This window comes from Phasianus colchicus, chromosome 7, assembly GCF_987193195.1.
Source record: "Phasianus colchicus chromosome 7, bPhaCol1.hap1.1, whole genome shotgun sequence".
Classification (NCBI taxonomy): domain Eukaryota; kingdom Metazoa; phylum Chordata; class Aves; order Galliformes; family Phasianidae; genus Phasianus; species Phasianus colchicus.
The window spans coordinates 17,364,797-17,383,528 of NC_143442.1; the positions used below are offsets into that span (position 1 = coordinate 17,364,797).

General features: G+C 35.7%; 2 protein-coding genes across 7 annotated transcripts in view; one reads left to right on the forward strand and one right to left on the reverse strand.

Moving 5' to 3' along the window:
• Positions 1–18,732, forward strand: part of LOC116232906 (sodium channel protein type 2 subunit alpha) — a 189,772-nt gene that overhangs the window by 27,010 nt on the left and 144,030 nt on the right. The gene's annotated exons all lie outside the window — the stretch shown is intronic.
• Positions 8,095–18,732, reverse strand: part of LOC116232819 (sodium channel protein type 2 subunit alpha-like) — a 62,865-nt gene continuing 52,227 nt past the window's right edge. Inside the window, exons 22-27 of the mRNA XM_090143903.1 lie at positions 17,718–17,999; positions 14,648–14,701; positions 13,471–13,608; positions 11,753–11,857; positions 10,349–10,619; positions 8,095–9,764 (exon numbers count right to left, since the gene is read on the reverse strand). Of these exons, the coding sequence (XP_090000029.1) occupies positions 8,572–9,764; positions 10,349–10,619; positions 11,753–11,857; positions 13,471–13,608; positions 14,648–14,701; positions 17,718–17,999 (2,043 nt within the window). The 3' untranslated portion in view covers positions 8,095–8,571. The remainder of the gene's footprint in view (positions 9,765–10,348; positions 10,620–11,752; positions 11,858–13,470; positions 13,609–14,647; positions 14,702–17,717; positions 18,000–18,732) is intronic.

Below are 18,732 nucleotides of genomic sequence, written 5' to 3' on the forward strand. Positions count from 1 at the left end.
GTTCAGATGGGATGTTGGTTATTGTTTGTTGTGGTTCATGTGATTGAAACTTTTAAGGATTATGCAGCTATTTCTGTGTCTACAGAGGTGGCAGGGGTGGCCAGCAGGGACAGGGAAGCGATTATCCCCCTCTACTCTGCTCTTGTGAGGCCCCATCTGGAGTACTGTTTCCAGGTCTGGAGTACAAGAAAGTGTTGGAGAGGGTCCAGAGGAGAGCCACTAAGATGATCAGGAGACTGGAGCACCTCCCCTATGAAGACAGGCTGAGGGAGCTGGGCTTGTTCAGCCTGGAGAAAAGAAGGCTGTGGGGTGACCTCATTGCAGCCTTTCAGTACCTAAAGGGAGCCTACAGAGGGGAGGGGAATCAACTCTTTGAAAGGGTTGATAACTGCAGGACGAAGGGAGATGGTTTTAAGTTGAGGGAGGGGAGATTTAGGTTTGGACGTCAGGGGGAAATTCTTTACAGGAAGAGTGGTGAGGTACTGGAACAGGCTGCCCAGAGAGGTTGTGCATGCCCCGTCCCTGGAGGTATTCAAGGCCAGATTGGATGGGGCCCTGGGCAGCCTGGTCTAGTATTAAATGGGGAGGTTGGTGGCACTGCACGTGGACTCAGACTGCAGTACATCCAGGGATGCAGTATGTTCATAGGTAGTAGGAAGGTTGTCCTAATTCAGATTTCTTAATGAAGGCAGATGAGTATCATACATGAGGAGAGTAAGGATGGGAAGAAACCCTTACTTTTTAATAGAGAATTAATTGAGAGTACTGGCTAAATAGAAGAAAAGCATCTGATTAGTACTTGCCTGAATTTTTTCACTAAGTTGCTGTAGTGAGTGAATGAGTGTTACCACCTGGATCTCGGCTTCCCAAGGGATTATGCATGCATTTCCAGCAGAGTGCAGCAACAGAAAGTTGCAGACAGTTGTTCATCTTTGTACTTCGCATGCAGCAGTTCCTTCAGTCTGCAGCTTGCTCCTCATAATTTGGAAACTGAAAGCAGCAATGACCTAGAAAATACAGAAATATCATTTTAGTGTAAATTATTTACAATCTTTAGCTTCTGCTAGGCAAATTCTGCAGTATAATGAATTGTGAGCAGCCATGCTGGCAACCTGCTTTTTCTTCTTAAGTTGTCATTTACGTATTCTAACTAAAGTGCAAAATACAGTGTTCTTGTGTATACATACATTGTGTGTATTAAAAGAACTGCTAGAACAGGGAATACAGGCTTGCAAAATCACTTTGAAAAGCTACTTGCTTTTCAAACTTACCAAATTGCTTGCTTGCTTTATTTACAATTAAATAACATGAATTATCTACCTAGAAAACATTACTACTTCTCAGCAAGTATTCTAAGACTGCTAAAACAATGGCAAGCTTTAGATTTTAGGTACCTGCTACATTTTAGGACTTTTTCTTGTATATCAATCATTAAGAAGTGTAAGGTATCAACATCAGAGTTCTGCTGAACTTAGTTCACAGTATGCAAATTGTTACAATGATGCTGGGTCTGGGAGCTAAGAATTCCTCTACAGAGCTGTCTGCTGGAGTGCCCCTTAAGACTCTGCACCCTGTACATTCCCATGTATGCGCCAAGTTGGGTATTGCTTGGTGTCTTCAGTTGGAACTTAGAATCATAGAATTGCTCAGACTGGGAGGGACATTAAAGATCATCAAGTCCAACCACAACGTAACCATGCTACCCTAATTCTAACAGCCCACCACTAAATCATGTCCCTGAGCACCACTCCAAATGATTTTTAAATGCATCCAGGAATGGGGACTCAACCGCCTCCTTGGGGAGCCTATTCAGTGCTTAACAACCCTTTCTATAAAGAAATTCTTCCTGATATCCGACCTAAACCTACCTTGGCACAACTTGACAGGACAAGTGGAAATGGTCTCACCAGCAAGAAGAGACCAACCCTGCTCTTGCTTTAAGTACCTTTTAGATATTGGAAGAGCAATAAGGTCTCCCCTCAGCCTCTTTTTCCCGGGACTAAACAGCCCCAGTTCCTTCAGTTGTTCCTTGTGGTGCATATTCTCCAAGCCTTTCACCAGCCTTACTGCCCTTCTTTGGATCTGCTCCAGCACCTCAGTGTCCTTTCTGTACTGAGGTGCCCAAAAGTGAACACAGTACTCGAGATGAGGCCTCACCAGTGCCAAGTACAGGGGCAGGACTCCTTCCCTAATCCTGCTCACCATCTCATTTCTGATGGCCAGGATGCCATTGGCCTTCTTGGCCACCTGGGCACACTGCCAGTTCATATTCAGCTGACTGTCCATCAGTACACCAAGGTCACGTTGTGTCAGGCAGCTTTCCAGCCACTCCTCCACAAGCCAGTAGGGTTGCCTGGGGTGGCTGTGACCAAAATGCAGGACCTGACACTTGGCCCTATTGAAATTCATACAGTTTACCTTTGCAACTTGAAAATTTTCACTGGGTATATTAGAAACACAGAGGTGCCTGGGTGAGGGTAACTGGGCAGGTAACTTAAATACCACTGTTGTTTTTGCTCACTTGCTACTGCATAAATTGGATGAACTAGATAATTATTTGTCGTTCAGGAAGGGGGAGAGCATGCTAAATGGAGCAGTTACAGGTTCTTACATCTAAAATATGTAACTGAAAATGTGTGAATTCAGTATTTAAAAATACAGACTAGGGGTTAAGATGTTGCACTATGATGTGATGATGTTAATGGAAACGTAAAAATTATTGCTTGTCCTTGTTTCTGCACAAACTCTGCAACACATGAATTAAGGATGTGCCTGGTGCAGATGGGAGATGTTAGTAACATCCTTTCTACACAGCACACATTCATGAAAGTAGCATATGCTATGCCAGTTTTGTCCCCTGTCACTTTCAGAGTTTTAAAAGAATGTGCTGTTCCCTGGTGCCTGGAGTTGCAGACAGCAAAATCCCATCCAAAGAATAAATGTAACCTATGATATGCATCCCACATGTTAAGATCTGGCTGCCAATTAAAGCTATCATCCTTTTTTCTTCTGTATCTTTCTATGCTTGTGTTTCATTTAATATTAGTTAAAAGCGAATTTATTTAGCTTTGTCATTGCATGCTTTCACATGCTTCTCATCTTCCTCTTATTTGCATGAAGAGGTAGGATGAGGCCTTCAGTGTTCAGTAGAGACAAGAAGCTGTTATCTTTTTCTAGGTCAGTCAATTTCCTTCCTTAGATCAGCGCTGGGATCTCTGAAGTGTATACCAAACTGAGCTTCCTGCGGTTGTAAAACTGGATCTGCCACTGTCATTCCCTGTAACAGAAATGAGAAAAATAGTAATAAGCGTAAATTTTTGTGGCTGTCAGTTCTAGTTTTTCGGGGGGGGAGGGAAGGAACACCTAATAATGCAACCACGTAGAGTTTTTGTATGAAATAATTAGGAAGTATGCGTGTTATCTTTGAATATTGCTGCCTATATATGGCATGTTGCTAAAATGCTTTTTTTGTTTGCTGAGCTGGGTATGACAGCACTAGACTAAGGGGAAAACTAGCATGACCCACTTTGACTTAGGATAGCCAATTTCACTCATTAAGGCTGTACTTTGCTTTGATTTTGCTCTAAGCACATACCTGGGGTGTACCTTCTGATAGCAAACCCAATGTTTTTACATTAGGAGACTGGTGGGTAGGATGTTTGCAGTCCATGTACAGGCTGTAAGAGTTTTAGAATGAAGAGTAAATAATATAATATTGAAATTCTTGTGAGAGGTTTACAGTTTAATTTAAAAGAAAAACTAAAGCAGGAATGCCACCAGTTCAATATAAGGACTAGTAAATTATTTTTGTATTTTTTTGAAATATGTATTTCTGATAAGAACAAAGAATGCCTTTCAGGGATAATACAATTTTTTCCCTTCTTTCCGAATGTAGGTTATGAGAAAAAAAATTACATGGCTTTTATTATACAGGAAATGTACTTGAAGTGCAGAATACTTGGGAACGGATGCCTGCTTTACTGCTATAAATTGTTCATGATACGTCTTTTCTTATATGCATCAAACATAGCACTTGCTGCAGAGATGCATGTGATTTGTCTCCTCTCCTGAGAAATGGTAATTGGCTTCAGTTTACTTAGGCTACTGCAGCACAATTTATTTTCCTAGCTTAGTTGAGGCTCATATTGCAGCATATTTTCTTCTATGAGAGTGAAGTATTTAATTTGTAAAGCAACGGAGAGTGTGCACTGCATTACAAAGACAGAATGCATCTCTGCTCTGTGGTGTTTAGTGGAAACAGATCAAAGTACTTGACCATTCTCCTTATCTTTCCTTGTTAAATTGTACATGAACTAATCATGGTTTTCTAGAAAACATCCATTATAACCAACTTAGTAATCTGACTAATGAACTGTGGTTACTATTTGCTTTCTGTTTATAATTATTTCTGTGGCTTTCTGCCTTGGTCACATGGTGTTACTTCTGTTTTCTAAGTGGATAACAAAACATTATTGAAACAAGCAGCAAATAGCAAACAGTGAAAACATTTTAATTATTTTTCCTGTTAGTTAAGTGATTTTTTTTTTTTCCTGCTTGTATTTCCTTATAGTTTTTCAAAGGTATGTCTCTAGAAGAACTAAAGAGAGAAACGTAATAGTTGCAACAAAGGGCACTTTAAAGAGAACCGGGGACTTCAGTTGAAATGTATTCACACAATTGTAATGATTCATATAGTGATAATAATGGCATAACATACCACACTGGAGATAAGCCCTCTGAGCAAGGGCTTTATTGATTTTATTACTGTCCAACATAATTTTACCTTCTGAATGATTGGTTAAACAAATACAATACTGTATGCAACTATGAGTTCTAAGTAGTACTGAGTATTCACAGCTTCCATTAATCAATGAGTTAACTTCACAATACTTTTTTTGCCACTGCACCCTTAGCTTTCATCCTTTGATAATACTTCAGTGCAGAACTAGCTTCAGTTAATTCTGCAAGCTCATTACTCTTTTATGACAGTGCACGTGTTAGTACTGCTGCATTAGCTTGTGTGAGGCACTAAGACTTCTGGGAACACTAGCTTGGGAACAGCAATAAGCTGTGCTGTCCTATGAATTAATTTGCATTGTACTGAATAAAGATGTCTCCTTTCTGGGCATCCATGTGGAAATTTTTTAATCTAAAAACTCATTAAAGAAAAGAGCAAGTAATCAGCATACACTACAGGAATGACCAGGCTCAACTGTCAGTATTACTAATACTTTCATTTTGACAGATAAGAGGTTTAATACATAGTGGAAGGCATTATGTCTGCAGTTGTACACCTTAAAGTTCAGCTGTTCATGGACAAGGACTGCTACAGTCATACAACAAGGATTTTGCTAGCCAGAAGGAATCCTTACTTGCTAACTAGAACTGTGGAGAAGACCATAAGCTCGAAGTGGTAGGAATATAAAGCCATATTTGATTGGAATGACCTTTGCTACTATCTGGCCTAGTAGCATGTAGATGGTTCTTTCAAGTATTTTTTCTATTCAGATGCTCTAAAAGCATAGGTGTTTGTGATGTGAGATATAAAATATACAAACTGTCTATTGATTTCTGTGGAAAAAGAAAGAATGGGCAGGAAGAAGTGCAGGATAATTAGGAGGACATACCTGCCTTCAAAGCAAAACAAGCTGTTTTCCAGTCCAGGTTAAAGCAAGACTATAAGTCATTGCTTCTGGCTGAAAGCACTGTCAGTGGTCTCCTGCATAAACTGTGTAGTAATGAAGCAGAGCAAGCAGTCTTGCAGAGTTCTGTAAGAGACTCTAAGTTCATGAACATTCTTACTGTTAATTTTTAATTTCAAATTCATAACATGTCGTCTTTCAATGTATTATATTGTTTTGCCCTTGAAAAACATCAAAACAACCATTTCATTTCATTCAAATGTTATTGCTTAATATCCTACATAGTTACTATTAACATTTTTTAATGTGATCTTTTTATGCTGTCTCCTTGTGTGATCATGTGATTATGGTATTCATTACTTTCTAGAATTATTGGGAGAAAAGGAATTACTGCACAATTAAAACAACTTTTACCTGTTTGAGTTGGGCACTGCGGCTAAATGTTACATGAGACTCACAAAAGAGCTTTGGTGGAAAGCATGTGTACATCTCTATACCTCAAAAACAGTAGGCAACTTTGGTAATAGCAGTATGGCTTATTGAAACAATACCTCAGATACTGAGCAGTGCCTCCACTGTTGGGAAAAGTTCTTGAGGCCTGACTGAAAGGCTTTTGGCAGGGCATGTAGATGTCCTGTGTTATCCTCAAGCAATATGTCAGTGGCAAAGAAGTAGACATAATGGGATGTAGTTAAATTTCTGCTTTTTTCCCTAAACTGTTTTACATGAAAAAAGTTAGTATTTGAAAAATAAGGTAGTTAGGTCGAATGATAAAGAATGTATTGTTATTAGTTACATAGCCAGCTTTTATCTTTCTTTATTCAACAAAAGAACAGAGACAAATACAATAAAAAATGAAATCTTTATTTTTTGGCTCATTTGTTATATTTTTGTTGTTTATGATGATAACAATTTCCTGCATGCATTTCACCAACACATTACAAGTCAAAAGCATTAGTAAAAGAAATATCATACATTTAATGTTAGCTTGTGTATGAAACGCGAAGTGTCCTGCTGTCCTTGATTATACAAATGTGCCATTTTATTCTTGAGAAATATTGTGGGTCCTATTTGTAGAGGTCTAGTGCAGTGTGATTCAAAAAGAATAAGAGTACTCTATGTAAACAGATACTGTGAAATAGCAAGGATTTCATGAACAATGAGACTACCTGGGAACTTCTGATGTAATCAGCACTGGTAAGTAATTCACACGTTTCCCTAGCACTTTCCTTGCTATGTCCAGTTACCAGATAAACTATTTGGAAACAATAAGCTGGGTTCCAGATTTACACAATTTACTTCACATTGAAATATATGCAAATATAATATTAAAACATGATAGTCTACAAATGCTTCTTATGGTATGACTGCAGTTTGAAATTACTGTGGTTAGAAAGTAAACTGAGTGAATGAGGAAAGAAATATAAGAAACAGTGATCTAAACTTGAAGACACTCTTCTTATATACAAAACTGTTGCCAAATGGTATTCCTTTACAGTATTTATATATGCTAACCACATTTTCAACAGGTTAAACAGTTTGAAATATGGCCTGTACAGTCTGATTCTACACAATATAGTAGCAACTTCAAATTTAAAATGCAAAACTAAAAAAGCTCATCAATACCTGCAAACTATTGCTTAATGATTTGAAAGAATGAGGTCTGGTTGGACAACTTTATTCAACTCACCACTGACATATGGCTTCCTACATTGGAGGCAGTGGAAGGAACAAGATACAGCAGCAAAAGCATTGACGTGCATCAGTGATGCTCTCCAAACTATCTATAATGACACAGAATACAAAACGTTCTGTTGAGCTTTTGCAAATTACCCACACTGTGGTACGTATCTGATGCAATTCAGTGTGGCAAAGCCATTTAGTTCTATGCTCAAATGTGCATGGTAGTATGCCATCAGTATTTACATAGCAAAAGATATTTATTGGATGTTGGCCTTAATGAGAGAACACAATAAATAATAATCCAGGAAAAAAAGCTTAAAAACTGTTAAAAAAAAACCGAAAAAACAAAAAAAACTCCCAGATATATTTTGGTGAAGCTATTTTTTCTAGTGTAGAAACCGTACAATATTTTTTTTAGCTGTGAATATTTTCACACAATAACTTGTTTATGCTTAATGATTTGCATAAAAATAAGTCACTGCAAATTCCTCTAAATTAGAGGAGACTTTCTAGGCACGTTAATCTGGATGTACATAGTCTAGATGCATCCATACATGTAGTTAGGATGCCTCAAATTAAAAAGCAACCCTAAAACATGGAAGTTCTTAAAATCTTTAGGTTTGTGCAATGTCATATTTTTATTTGGGCATGACTGGTAATTGTAACATGCCTATGCAAATCACTTGCATCTGTATGTTATAGAGAATCTGAGAGTAGAACACTTGGTCCTCATACCTCTTTCCCCAACATAAAACCCATTTACAAAAATAGTCACATATAATAGTAAACAACCTGTGAATTAAAAAATGATACACTAATACCAGTTTTGTAAAAATATGACAGATGTAGCCATTGAATTACAAACAGTGAATAGAAGTACTGTTCTACATGTTTTGCAATATGTGAAACACAAAAAACTATAGCTTTGCACGTATTTCAAGCTCCCTGTTCTCTGTGGAGCCACTTTATCCCTCATTCTTAGCAGTGTCAGCTGTAGTGAAAACAGTAACCTCTTGTCAGGTTTGTTACTCTGGTTCACAGAGTCACAGTTTGATGATGAAGGTTTACTGTTTTGTTATAGGCACTGACCTTAAATATATATAATGTATATATATGCACACACGCGCGCACACACACATATATGTAAAAACTGTCAGTTTGGCATAAACCTCCCGCAGGAGTCCAGTTGACGCTTCATTCTCAAAGACTGTAAACAAGCTGTCCCACAAGCAGAATTCTTACATTTTTACTTTTTATTTTCCCTGACATCTTTACCTTTGTAGTTCTTTTCTGCTTTGTCTTTCTCGTACTTTTCTTTATCTGGCTTTGTTACACTGTCATACGATGGTGGGGAAGTTGTAGAGGAGCTCTCATCTGTTTTCTCTGGGGTGGAGTTCCCATTAAGTTTATCAATAATTGTCTCTTTTATAACAAGTCCATCTCCTTCTTTGTTTTTATTTTTGTTATATATACTAGATACTTTTTTAACCTTTAGCTTTAAAAGGTAACGCCTATAAGCACGTTGAATAATGAGAGCAGATACCTCCTCCTGTTTCCGTTTTAATGTGGTTGTGATTGGTTCATAGGAGACTTTGGAAGGATTGGCTGCCATAAATCGGTCTTCCATCTGTATTCTGAGGGCATCCATCTCCCCACTTTCCCCTAACACACGCTTTGTGAAAGCAAACAAGATGTCGAGGCAGTGAATTCTGTCTCCGCTTACCATGGGCAGATCCATTGCAATCAGCTGGACCTTGTTTGGTTTTGCTATGAGAAGAGGAGGATCTAACGAAGCTGCAAAATCTGATAGTTTACTGTATTCTATGAATTGTGTTGCATCTGGATCGAACTTCTCCCAGACTTCATAGAACATCTCAAAGTCATCCTCGCTCAAGGGCTCAGCACTTTCTTCAGTTGCAACACTGAAGTTCTCCAGAATGACAGCAATGTACATGTTCACCACCACCAGAAAGGATATGATGATGTAGCTGACGAAGAAGAAAATCCCAACCGAAGGGTTGCCACAGTCGCCTTTAACAGAGCTCCCTGGGTGATCTTTATGAGGGTCACAGTCCGGCTCCCCACTGTTAAGAATTGGGGCTAACAAGCCATCCCAGCCAGCAGATGTGGTAATTTGAAATAGGCAGATCATGCTGTTGCCAAATGTTTCAAAGTTGAACATGTCATCAATTCCAACTTCCCTCTTAACGTAGGCAAAGTTGGACATGCCAAATATCGCATAGATAAACATGACCAAGAAGAGCAGCAGGCCAATGTTGAACAAAGCAGGAAGAGACATCATCAGAGCAAAAAGCAGAGTGCGGATTCCCTTTGCGCCTTTAATGAGACGCAGGATGCGACCTATTCTGGCAAGTCGGATGACTCGGAACAAAGTAGGGGACACAAAATATTTCTCAATCATCTCAGCTAAGAACATACCTAGAAAAGAAAAAAAAAGAGTGCATAAAATAACACTTTAATTTGTTCATTCATTAATTAAGGAAATATTTATTTCTTGCTGTCTTGAAAACAATCAGGATAGGAAGTCCCTGCTTTTTTATTTTTAGAAATGTAAGGTGGTGTCAGAATTCCTAGAATTATTATTGCAGAACATCATACAAGTTTTTTACTTTTTATTTAAAAGATTTACAATAGTACTGTGTTTTCCTCATATTGATATGGTATCTAAGAAGAGAAATAAGAAAAGAAAGAAGTTATTTTATGACAAGGTAGCTTAGTATCTGAGTTCCAGTTTGTTCTAAAAAGGCCAGAAAGAGAAGTTTCTCTTAGATATTAGTTCTTGATGATGAGCCTACTGCTTTCTTTTATGAAAGAATATATTGGTTTAACTTATGCAGCTGAGGATCTGCACTTTATTCAGCAAATTTCAGCATTTAACATGTCTTATGCTATAAAGTATAGAGATCAATCAAATTGTATAGAAAACAGAAAAATTAATATTCTTGAAACAGCTGCTCTCTTTTCTGTCCACTAATTCTTTCTTGAAAGGGAATTGCTCTTACCTACTATGGAGAGAATCACAACCACAAAATCAAAAATATTCCAGCCTATAGTGAAGTAGTAATGGCGAAGTGAAATCAATTTGAGGACAAATTCTCCAGTGAAAAGGACAATGAACACAAGGTTAATCCGGGACAAAATTGTTTCCATTTCCTTACTCTGGTCATCTGTTTCTACCATCATTGTGACCATGTTAAGGCAAATAAGTATCATGATGCTGATGTCAAATACTTGTTTGGTGACAAAATCAAAGACCATGCCTTGGAATTTGTTCTGCAAAAACAAAGACAGAATACTCCTTATATTTGCTTTCAGAAATGTCAAACGGGAAACCAAGTTCCTGCAAGATCTTGGGAGCGCAGACCCAAGCAAGACCCATTCATAATTTATCTGTTAATTTACACCTAGTTCTTGTTGGATTTTGTCTAGGCCTTTTATAGTGGATGAAGAAATGTACCACCATTGACTGACGGAGTAGAAAGAGAAGCACTGAAATGATAATACCAATTTGTGATTGGTATTAATTGTGAAATGATAATAATAGTATATTAATTTCACAATTAATTGTGAAATTGATAATATTAGTATAAAAAAAGGTAACATGACTTGATAACAGATAAGTACCCACTAAATAGAAACTCATTTTCTCATTCTTATCCTTAGCTGGCTTTAGAATACCAACTCCTGGAGATCTCTCTCTTTGTTAGATTAGCTGTGGTTGGTGAGGTTGCTGGACAGCTGAAGTTGCTTGTCTCAAACATTCCATGACTGCAATGTCCTGGTTTTCCTTTATTACTTAGCTAATTATTTATGGCTATATGCTTCTCCTTAGAGAGTTCACCACCCAGTGAACAAAGTGCAACAAGTGTTTTCCTTTCCAAATTCTGTAGAATTTCAGGAAATAACAGAATGCTTTCTTATCGTAGGGGGAACATTCTAGTTTATCCTGTACTCTACAGGGCATTCTTTTATTCCGTGGGATTACCCTTCTTTTTCACATTAAGTGACCAGTGCCCCCTTCTGTCTGCAACAATAGGCAGTACATTCCCTCTTCCTACAAATTCTCCAGAAGATGCTAAGTTTATCCAATGTAAACAAGGACCAGTAAATGAGCCAATTAACCGTATTTTTCTAGGGCTCCATCAGGGAATTATGAAACTTATCACATTAACCTTATTAAATCCAACTTCCTAACCTTATTAAATCCGACATCATATATCAGAGTCTGTGTTTTTAAAATAAATATGAAAGATCTATTCACTCTATTAAAAAAAAGATAAATTATACCTTATAAGAAAAACAAAATAAATATTTTCCTGCCAGACATATAACTTCCTCTTGTGGGGTAAAATCATATACCCAAATGTATATTTAATATTAGTGCTTTAAAGTCAAATTGTTCTTACCACTGGCCTTGGTATAGGTTTCTGTGGTTTTTTGGATCCCAGTTTTTTCATTGCATTGTAATATTTCTTCTGTTCTTCTGTCATAAATATATCCTGACCTCCAAAGTAAAGAAATAATAGGAAAATAATTACCTAATGTGTATGGCATTTAACTACAATAGTCCTGTCTGCCACTTGATATTACATTTATAGTTGTTTTATCTAACAAAAGTGATTTTTTTTGTATTTATTTTTCACATTGAGAGCACATGCACATGCAAAAACCCTTCCTAGTGCCTTCTGAGGCTGACAATTGACTTTTTCCGGTGTCCTTATGTTCACTTTTGCAGACATGGCTAAAATGGTTCTTATTATAACAATGCTGTTAAAGAATTTGCTAATTAGGATTTTAGTGCACAGAAACCTGTCTGGTGCCTGACATGTCCTAAGTTTTACACTGACATTTAGGCTAAACAGGTCTAAAAGTGGGGAAAGTTTGAGGTTTAATGTGTGAAGGAAAAGACTATTTGAGTCTAAACTGAGGGCAAAAACCCCGTTGATGGGAACTTCAGAAAAGTAACCCAAGTCATGCCATAGCAAATTAATAATTTTAAAACTGCTAGAAATTGTCTAGTTCAAATTTGACTGTGTTAGCAAATGCTAATGCTGCCAGATGTGCAACTAACTGAATTCCAGTGTAAAGTAAATTGTGCTTATTAATGAATCTGAACTAAGTCAGATGGAAACAGTGTGAAAATCACTGTTGACTAAAGTTGATATTGAAGCTAAAAGCTCATCCTTATTGGTAAACGTAGCCCCAGATGTCCTTATGGCTCTTTTAGAATCATAGAATATGCTGAGTTGGAAGGGACACATATGGATCATTAAATTCAGCTCCTAAGAAATTGAAAAATATTTTCACACACAAAAAAATTCTATCATTCACAACTGAGTTTTACCATAGATTCTATTTTGTACTGCTGCTTTTTATTTAGTAATCAGATAAAACCAAATCAGATGAAGCTGCTTTTTCACAGCATGCAAAGATTTACAATTATCCTCATGTGATAGTTCTGTTCAGAAATTGAAGGCCAGGAAGAATGAAACTTCAAAATATTTTAAATGCAATTGTAATTTTATATTTTTAATATATATATTTGAATGTCAAATGTATGTGGAAAAATATCCTTCCTTCTATGCATATTCTTCATTATTTCAAGTGTTATAAATTAATTTATGTCTAAGAAGCTAATCTCATTTTTTAGAACTCAGGTGTTAGAATAACAGAATTCTTTCATACAAATTTTTTACTTGTATCTTTAAGCCTATTCATGAGATCTATTGGATTTTTAAGCCACTGTTGAATCAGTTTGCAGAACTAGTATCTATTATATCAACACATTGTCATATTGTAGCTTCCGTAGGTGTCAACAGTTTATAAGAGTTTATAAAACTAATTCTTCTATGGCAAATAGTGCTAATCTAATCAAAAGCATAACACAAATTCCCTTCTTAAATCTTCACTTCAGCTCTTACACAATTTGTAAATTACCATCAACAGACTAACGATTTGTCTTTCAAAATGCTGAAATACAAATGTATAATCACACCACAGAGATTATGTTAAAAAAGAATTTTTTATCCAAAGTAGCAAAATAACTTTTTTTCTTACAAAAATAAACTGTTAATTCATTGTAATTAATGATTTATAGCAATATAGAAACATTTAGAATACTTATCTTCTTTTTTTGTTGGTTGAAGTTGTCTATAATGACACCAATGAAAAGGTTCAATGTAAAGAATGATCCAAATATGATGAAGATGACAAAATAAAGATACATGTACAGGTTGTCCTCATACTTAGGCTGATCTTCTACCTACAAAATATTATAAATGTTATTAATCAAAATAGTAAATGTAAAAAAAAAAAAAAAAAAGTGTATATAGATTATAAATAGGTATATGTTATTTCAGCACTCAATTATTAAAAAGACTCTATGTATCCTTTCCCATCAGTATTTGGAGAATTGGAAGCTGACAATGATTATTCCTATGGAACTATAATGTAGATGCACATGGATATGTGTTTATGTATGCACGTACAAACAAAGGTCATGCTTTCTATAAACTTCCAGTGACTGTCTTTTTTGTGAATTTTATTAAATTGTGCCAAATTTCTAAGGAGGATTTTGCTACAGTCTCAGTTCTTCCAGGTTTCACATCTCTGACAATGCCTGCATTTCAGCTGCACCGCAAGCTGAGCATAGAGAAGCTGAAGTTAATTAAATAGGATATATATTCTGAGAGATGAATATCACTGTTTGATGACCGATTATCACTAGTGTGACTATAACCTAAGCTGTGTAGAACTATTTCAGGTATCTGTGTTGCACTTTCTTGTACTAGGTAAAAACAGTTGAAGTTTTCTAGCCAAAAATAAAATTTTAATTCCTATGATCTTCAACCTTAAAACCTAATTGCACTTAATAGCTGGATAACAAAAGTGGTCAGCCTAAATAAATAATGAAATGCATGTATTTACGTTTTAATGAAAGATACATAAATTTAATCTATAAGAATTATGTGTAGTGTTACGTTATATAATCATGGTAGTTGAAGGCAGTTCTTAAAATGCCACTTTGCCTGTTTCTTTTCATTTACGTTACATTTTCAAAAAAAGATCAAGTTAAATGAATTTAATTCATATTATTTGACTAGGAAGAAGTGGAATTAATTTTTTCTACTACTATTTCTAAGATTCTTGAAGTTATAATAAAGTTCCTTTCAAGCCTTAAGATATCTGGAAAAAAATGTTAATAATTCTTTATGTTACTGTATGTGTAATTTTTAACTCTGTGCTGAATTAAATACATCAGAATATAACCAATAGATGATTTTTCAAAGTCTTACACTTACATCTCTTGAATCAACTGCAGCATACATAATGTCCATCCATCCCTTGAAAGTAGCCTAGAAGTAAAATACAGTTGTTTTATCTACTCTCTAAAATTCAGAATGTGAAAAATAACTAGGTTTCAGAATTTGCAGGTTTACTTTTAATGAATCACACAAAAAATTATAAACCATATTGAACAAACAGGAATATTAAAAGATTTTTCTGAGTATTACTGATTTTTTGATAAACTGTTTTTAGGTATTTCAAAAATATTAACTCTGGGCTATGAACATCTCAGCATGGGCACAGAATGTGTGCAGATGCAGGTTTTTTACATTCCAGATGACCGGTGTAGACTTAGACATCAATACTGTAGATATCTAGGCACACTCTACAATCACTTGTGCTGACAGCCATTTTAACAAGCTTACATCATGAACTGATGGAGTCTGCAACATAGCTTTTGGGCAGATATTAACATGCGTCTGAATGTTTTGCCCATGTCCACAATTCCATGATATTTTTAGAAATGTTTTAATCCCACATAAGTAAAAGGAATAGACTCTATAATTAATATTCTTGAGGTGTATGATTTACAGGAGAGCTGAGGAACTGTGAAAGAGCTGTGGTTAAATTTATAAAAACTTGGACTGATTTCAAGTAGAAACTTTATCTAGTAGTAAAAAAGATTTGTTCTAATTGCTTTAAGGAGGCTATTCTCATGGAGATTGAATGTCTGCTTGCTGAAGAACACAGAGATGGTAGCTGAAAGTGTGAGTGCCTGCCTGTCAGGCATAGTTTCCACGAGTATTCATAATAAAGGAAAAGAGATAAAAAGTCTGAAATGAGCAAGTAAAGAGCATATCTTCTGGGGAGCCATTCCAAGGAGCGCATTTGCATCTGTATCTGCTAAAACTGAGCTCTCATACTTCAGTACAACTGCCAGTTTCCACAGCAGAAGATTTTCACTCTGGGAATGTTCAGATCCTGATGAATCTTGCAATGTGGTACATATTTACTAGGAAGGTATGCTTGGAACCAAGCATCATAGATCTTTCTGTCTCCTTTTGGTGTACTTTCCATATTGTTAGAAAAGTATCAGAGTTTGATAACAGCTATAAGTACAGGAGAGGGGTGGGGGGAATGCTAAGTGGAAACATTCTGCTGAAGAAGTGACATGATTCATGATACATGCCCAAAGATCACTTAATCTCAGCAGAAAAGGGAAAAAAAAAAAAAAAAAAAAAAAAGAGAGAGAATATTTAAAAAGGAAAATAATGAAAAATCTGAACAAAAAGAAGTAAAGAAGAAGAATGAAAGCTCCACAGTAGTGATATACCAATTAAAGACTAATACTGACTGGATGGGTGATACAGAGAACGTTCAGATGCAGCTTCAAGAGACTTAGAAGTATATCTTACACTTTTTCAGAGGTTAGTATTGGTGATAACGGTTTACTTCAATCCCTAGTACAAGAGTGGCAATGACAAATGCAGTTATAGATTTTGTGTTATCATTCAGTACTACACCTCATAACTTAAGAGTCACATTGTCTTCAGAAACAAAATTATTCAAGCAAGGTAGTTAAACTGGGAATCAAGGTCATCTAGGGATACTGACTGACTGAAAAGGAGAGACAAGCACATCTTCCTCAGAAAACTTGGGATACCAGAGCAGTAAAAATCCCATGATATTTCTGACATCTCTTCATACACTAAAGCTGTATGTCAAATTGCAGACAAATGATTCACTACAACTCAATCATTTAAGCATAATTGCTTGCTTACTTGCTTGTTTGTGTTTGGGGTCAGATATCAGCTATCAGAATTAGGAGCTTCTGGCATAAATAATAGGAACACTCAGTACCTAGTACAAAAACAGCTCTGTACCAAAAAGCATAGGAAAAGGATTCGAAGGGGAAATATAATTTGCAGGCTTTGTATTAGTTATGATAATTTACAGAATAAATATGCCATACTATACAAAAACATCTACTAGTACATTATATGTAGCACAATATATATTTAGTTTATTATAATGGCTTCATTAAAAGCATTAACAGAATAAGTTTATGAATCATGAATATAATTTTTGTAATAAAAGTATTTTACATTTTCCTATTTAACCACAATTTAATGTCTTCATAGTTTTGTGTACTTCTTAATGAAATGTAGGTATTTCAGGAGCAAAGGCTGTTTGTCCATGAGTACCAAGAGAAAGTGTTATGAAATGATCTTAATAGCCAGGATCTGTTTGTCAGTAACTATCCAAACTCAGACCCTTGTACAAGCATTGTACTACCAGAAGAATTGTCTCCATGCTACATGAAACGCTGGGTATCCCAATTTCAGATATTGTATTACTTATGATTCTTTTCCCTAACCCACTTCAACGTCTGAAAAATCAATCCCCTCTTAAACCTGCACTGGAGATCTTCTGGGTTATTATATTCTTACTGTTATACCTATTGACAAACTGGTTCCTTAGATGAGCATAGACATGAAGAAAAATGCACTCTATCTTGATCTGGCTGTTGACAGGAAAAATAATTTCCTAGTGCCAAAATGTGCTGAGATTAATGGATTTTAAATGTGAAAGATGTTGCTGTGGATTTGTAATGATATCCTGGAACAGATTATACAGGAGGCCGTGGCAGTAGTTGCTCACATCAGATCAGACACTCAGCTAGGATGTCTGCCTTTTAAACTGCTCTTTGCCTTCCTATCTTAGAAGATAACTAAGTTTGTAAAGGAGCTGAGAGACCTTTTTAATAATTAGAGGGACCTCTGAAACTTTTTTACTGAAACAAGAAATTAAATCCATTTCTGAAGTTTATATTGTGCAGCATTTGTGCAGATTCTTGTACATTTTTATCATCATGATGAGGCTGTATTGTCTAGTCTAAGAAGTTACTCTGCTACTATTCATTCAAAAATTACAAGTGCAATAGAGGCTTTTTCAAGTTTCTGTTGTGTAAGCCATACATCATTGCTATAAAGAAATTATTTCACTGCTTAGTAGACTTATGTTGCCCATTTATCTGAGACTTCTTTAAAGAGAGCAAAAAGAAAAAAATATGAATTTACTTACTACTTGAAGCAGAGCAAGATACCCAGCTCCTACATTATCAAAGTTTACTTTTACATTTTTCCAGCGGGCACTTTGATTGTTTTTTATGAGTTCTTCACACTGAGTGTAATTGTTGACATCACTGACATCAAACATCTCGCCTGTTGTGGTGTTGACACAGTGATAGAATTTTCCAGCAAATAGATTTACTCCCATGATGCTGAAGATGAGCCAGAATATAAGACAAACCAGCAATACATTCATGATAGATGGAATTGCTCCTACAAGGGCATTTACAACCACCTATTAGAGAAATTAGACAACAGAGTCAGTTTATGAACAGAAAAATTAAAATACTTTTAAAATGATAGAGCTGCTTTAATATGGAAATGTAACAATGTAAAAGTAAAGGGAGAAGCATTATTTAAGGTTCAATAAAAATCACCACTGAGATTACCAAAAGCAAAAAACAAAAATGATATGGAAACAAAGACAATGAAAAAAAAGTGAAAACAAAAGAAAACCTGTTAGTAGCAACATGGATTCTTAGAATTTGTGTGCTCTAGAGAAAAAGAAAGAAATGTTAAATTCCAGCAATACAAATCAGAATGTATAAATAAGAAATAAAACAGAATAAGATAAAGAATGATGATGTGAAAGACTGAATAAAAATGTCTGCATTTGAAACCATTACAAATTATTTTATTCACAGAACATGTACGTATAAATTGGAACCAATGTATTTTAGCATCTGCTTACAATGTAACATAATTAAGTACCTTTAATTTAATAACAGCATCTGTTATAAATCTTAGTTTTAAATTGCCTGTCTCACTGTAGTTGCTCTTCCACACATCCACATTTTTTTCAATTGGAGCACTTAATACAATTGTGCTAATAGATGTGAATAAGTGACAGTAAAAATCAGACTAAATCCTTTGACAAAAATGTAATTTAATTATTTATTGTGACTGAACAAAAATGATATACAAGCAATTTATTTTTACTAAGCCATATTTATGTATAAGACTGCATT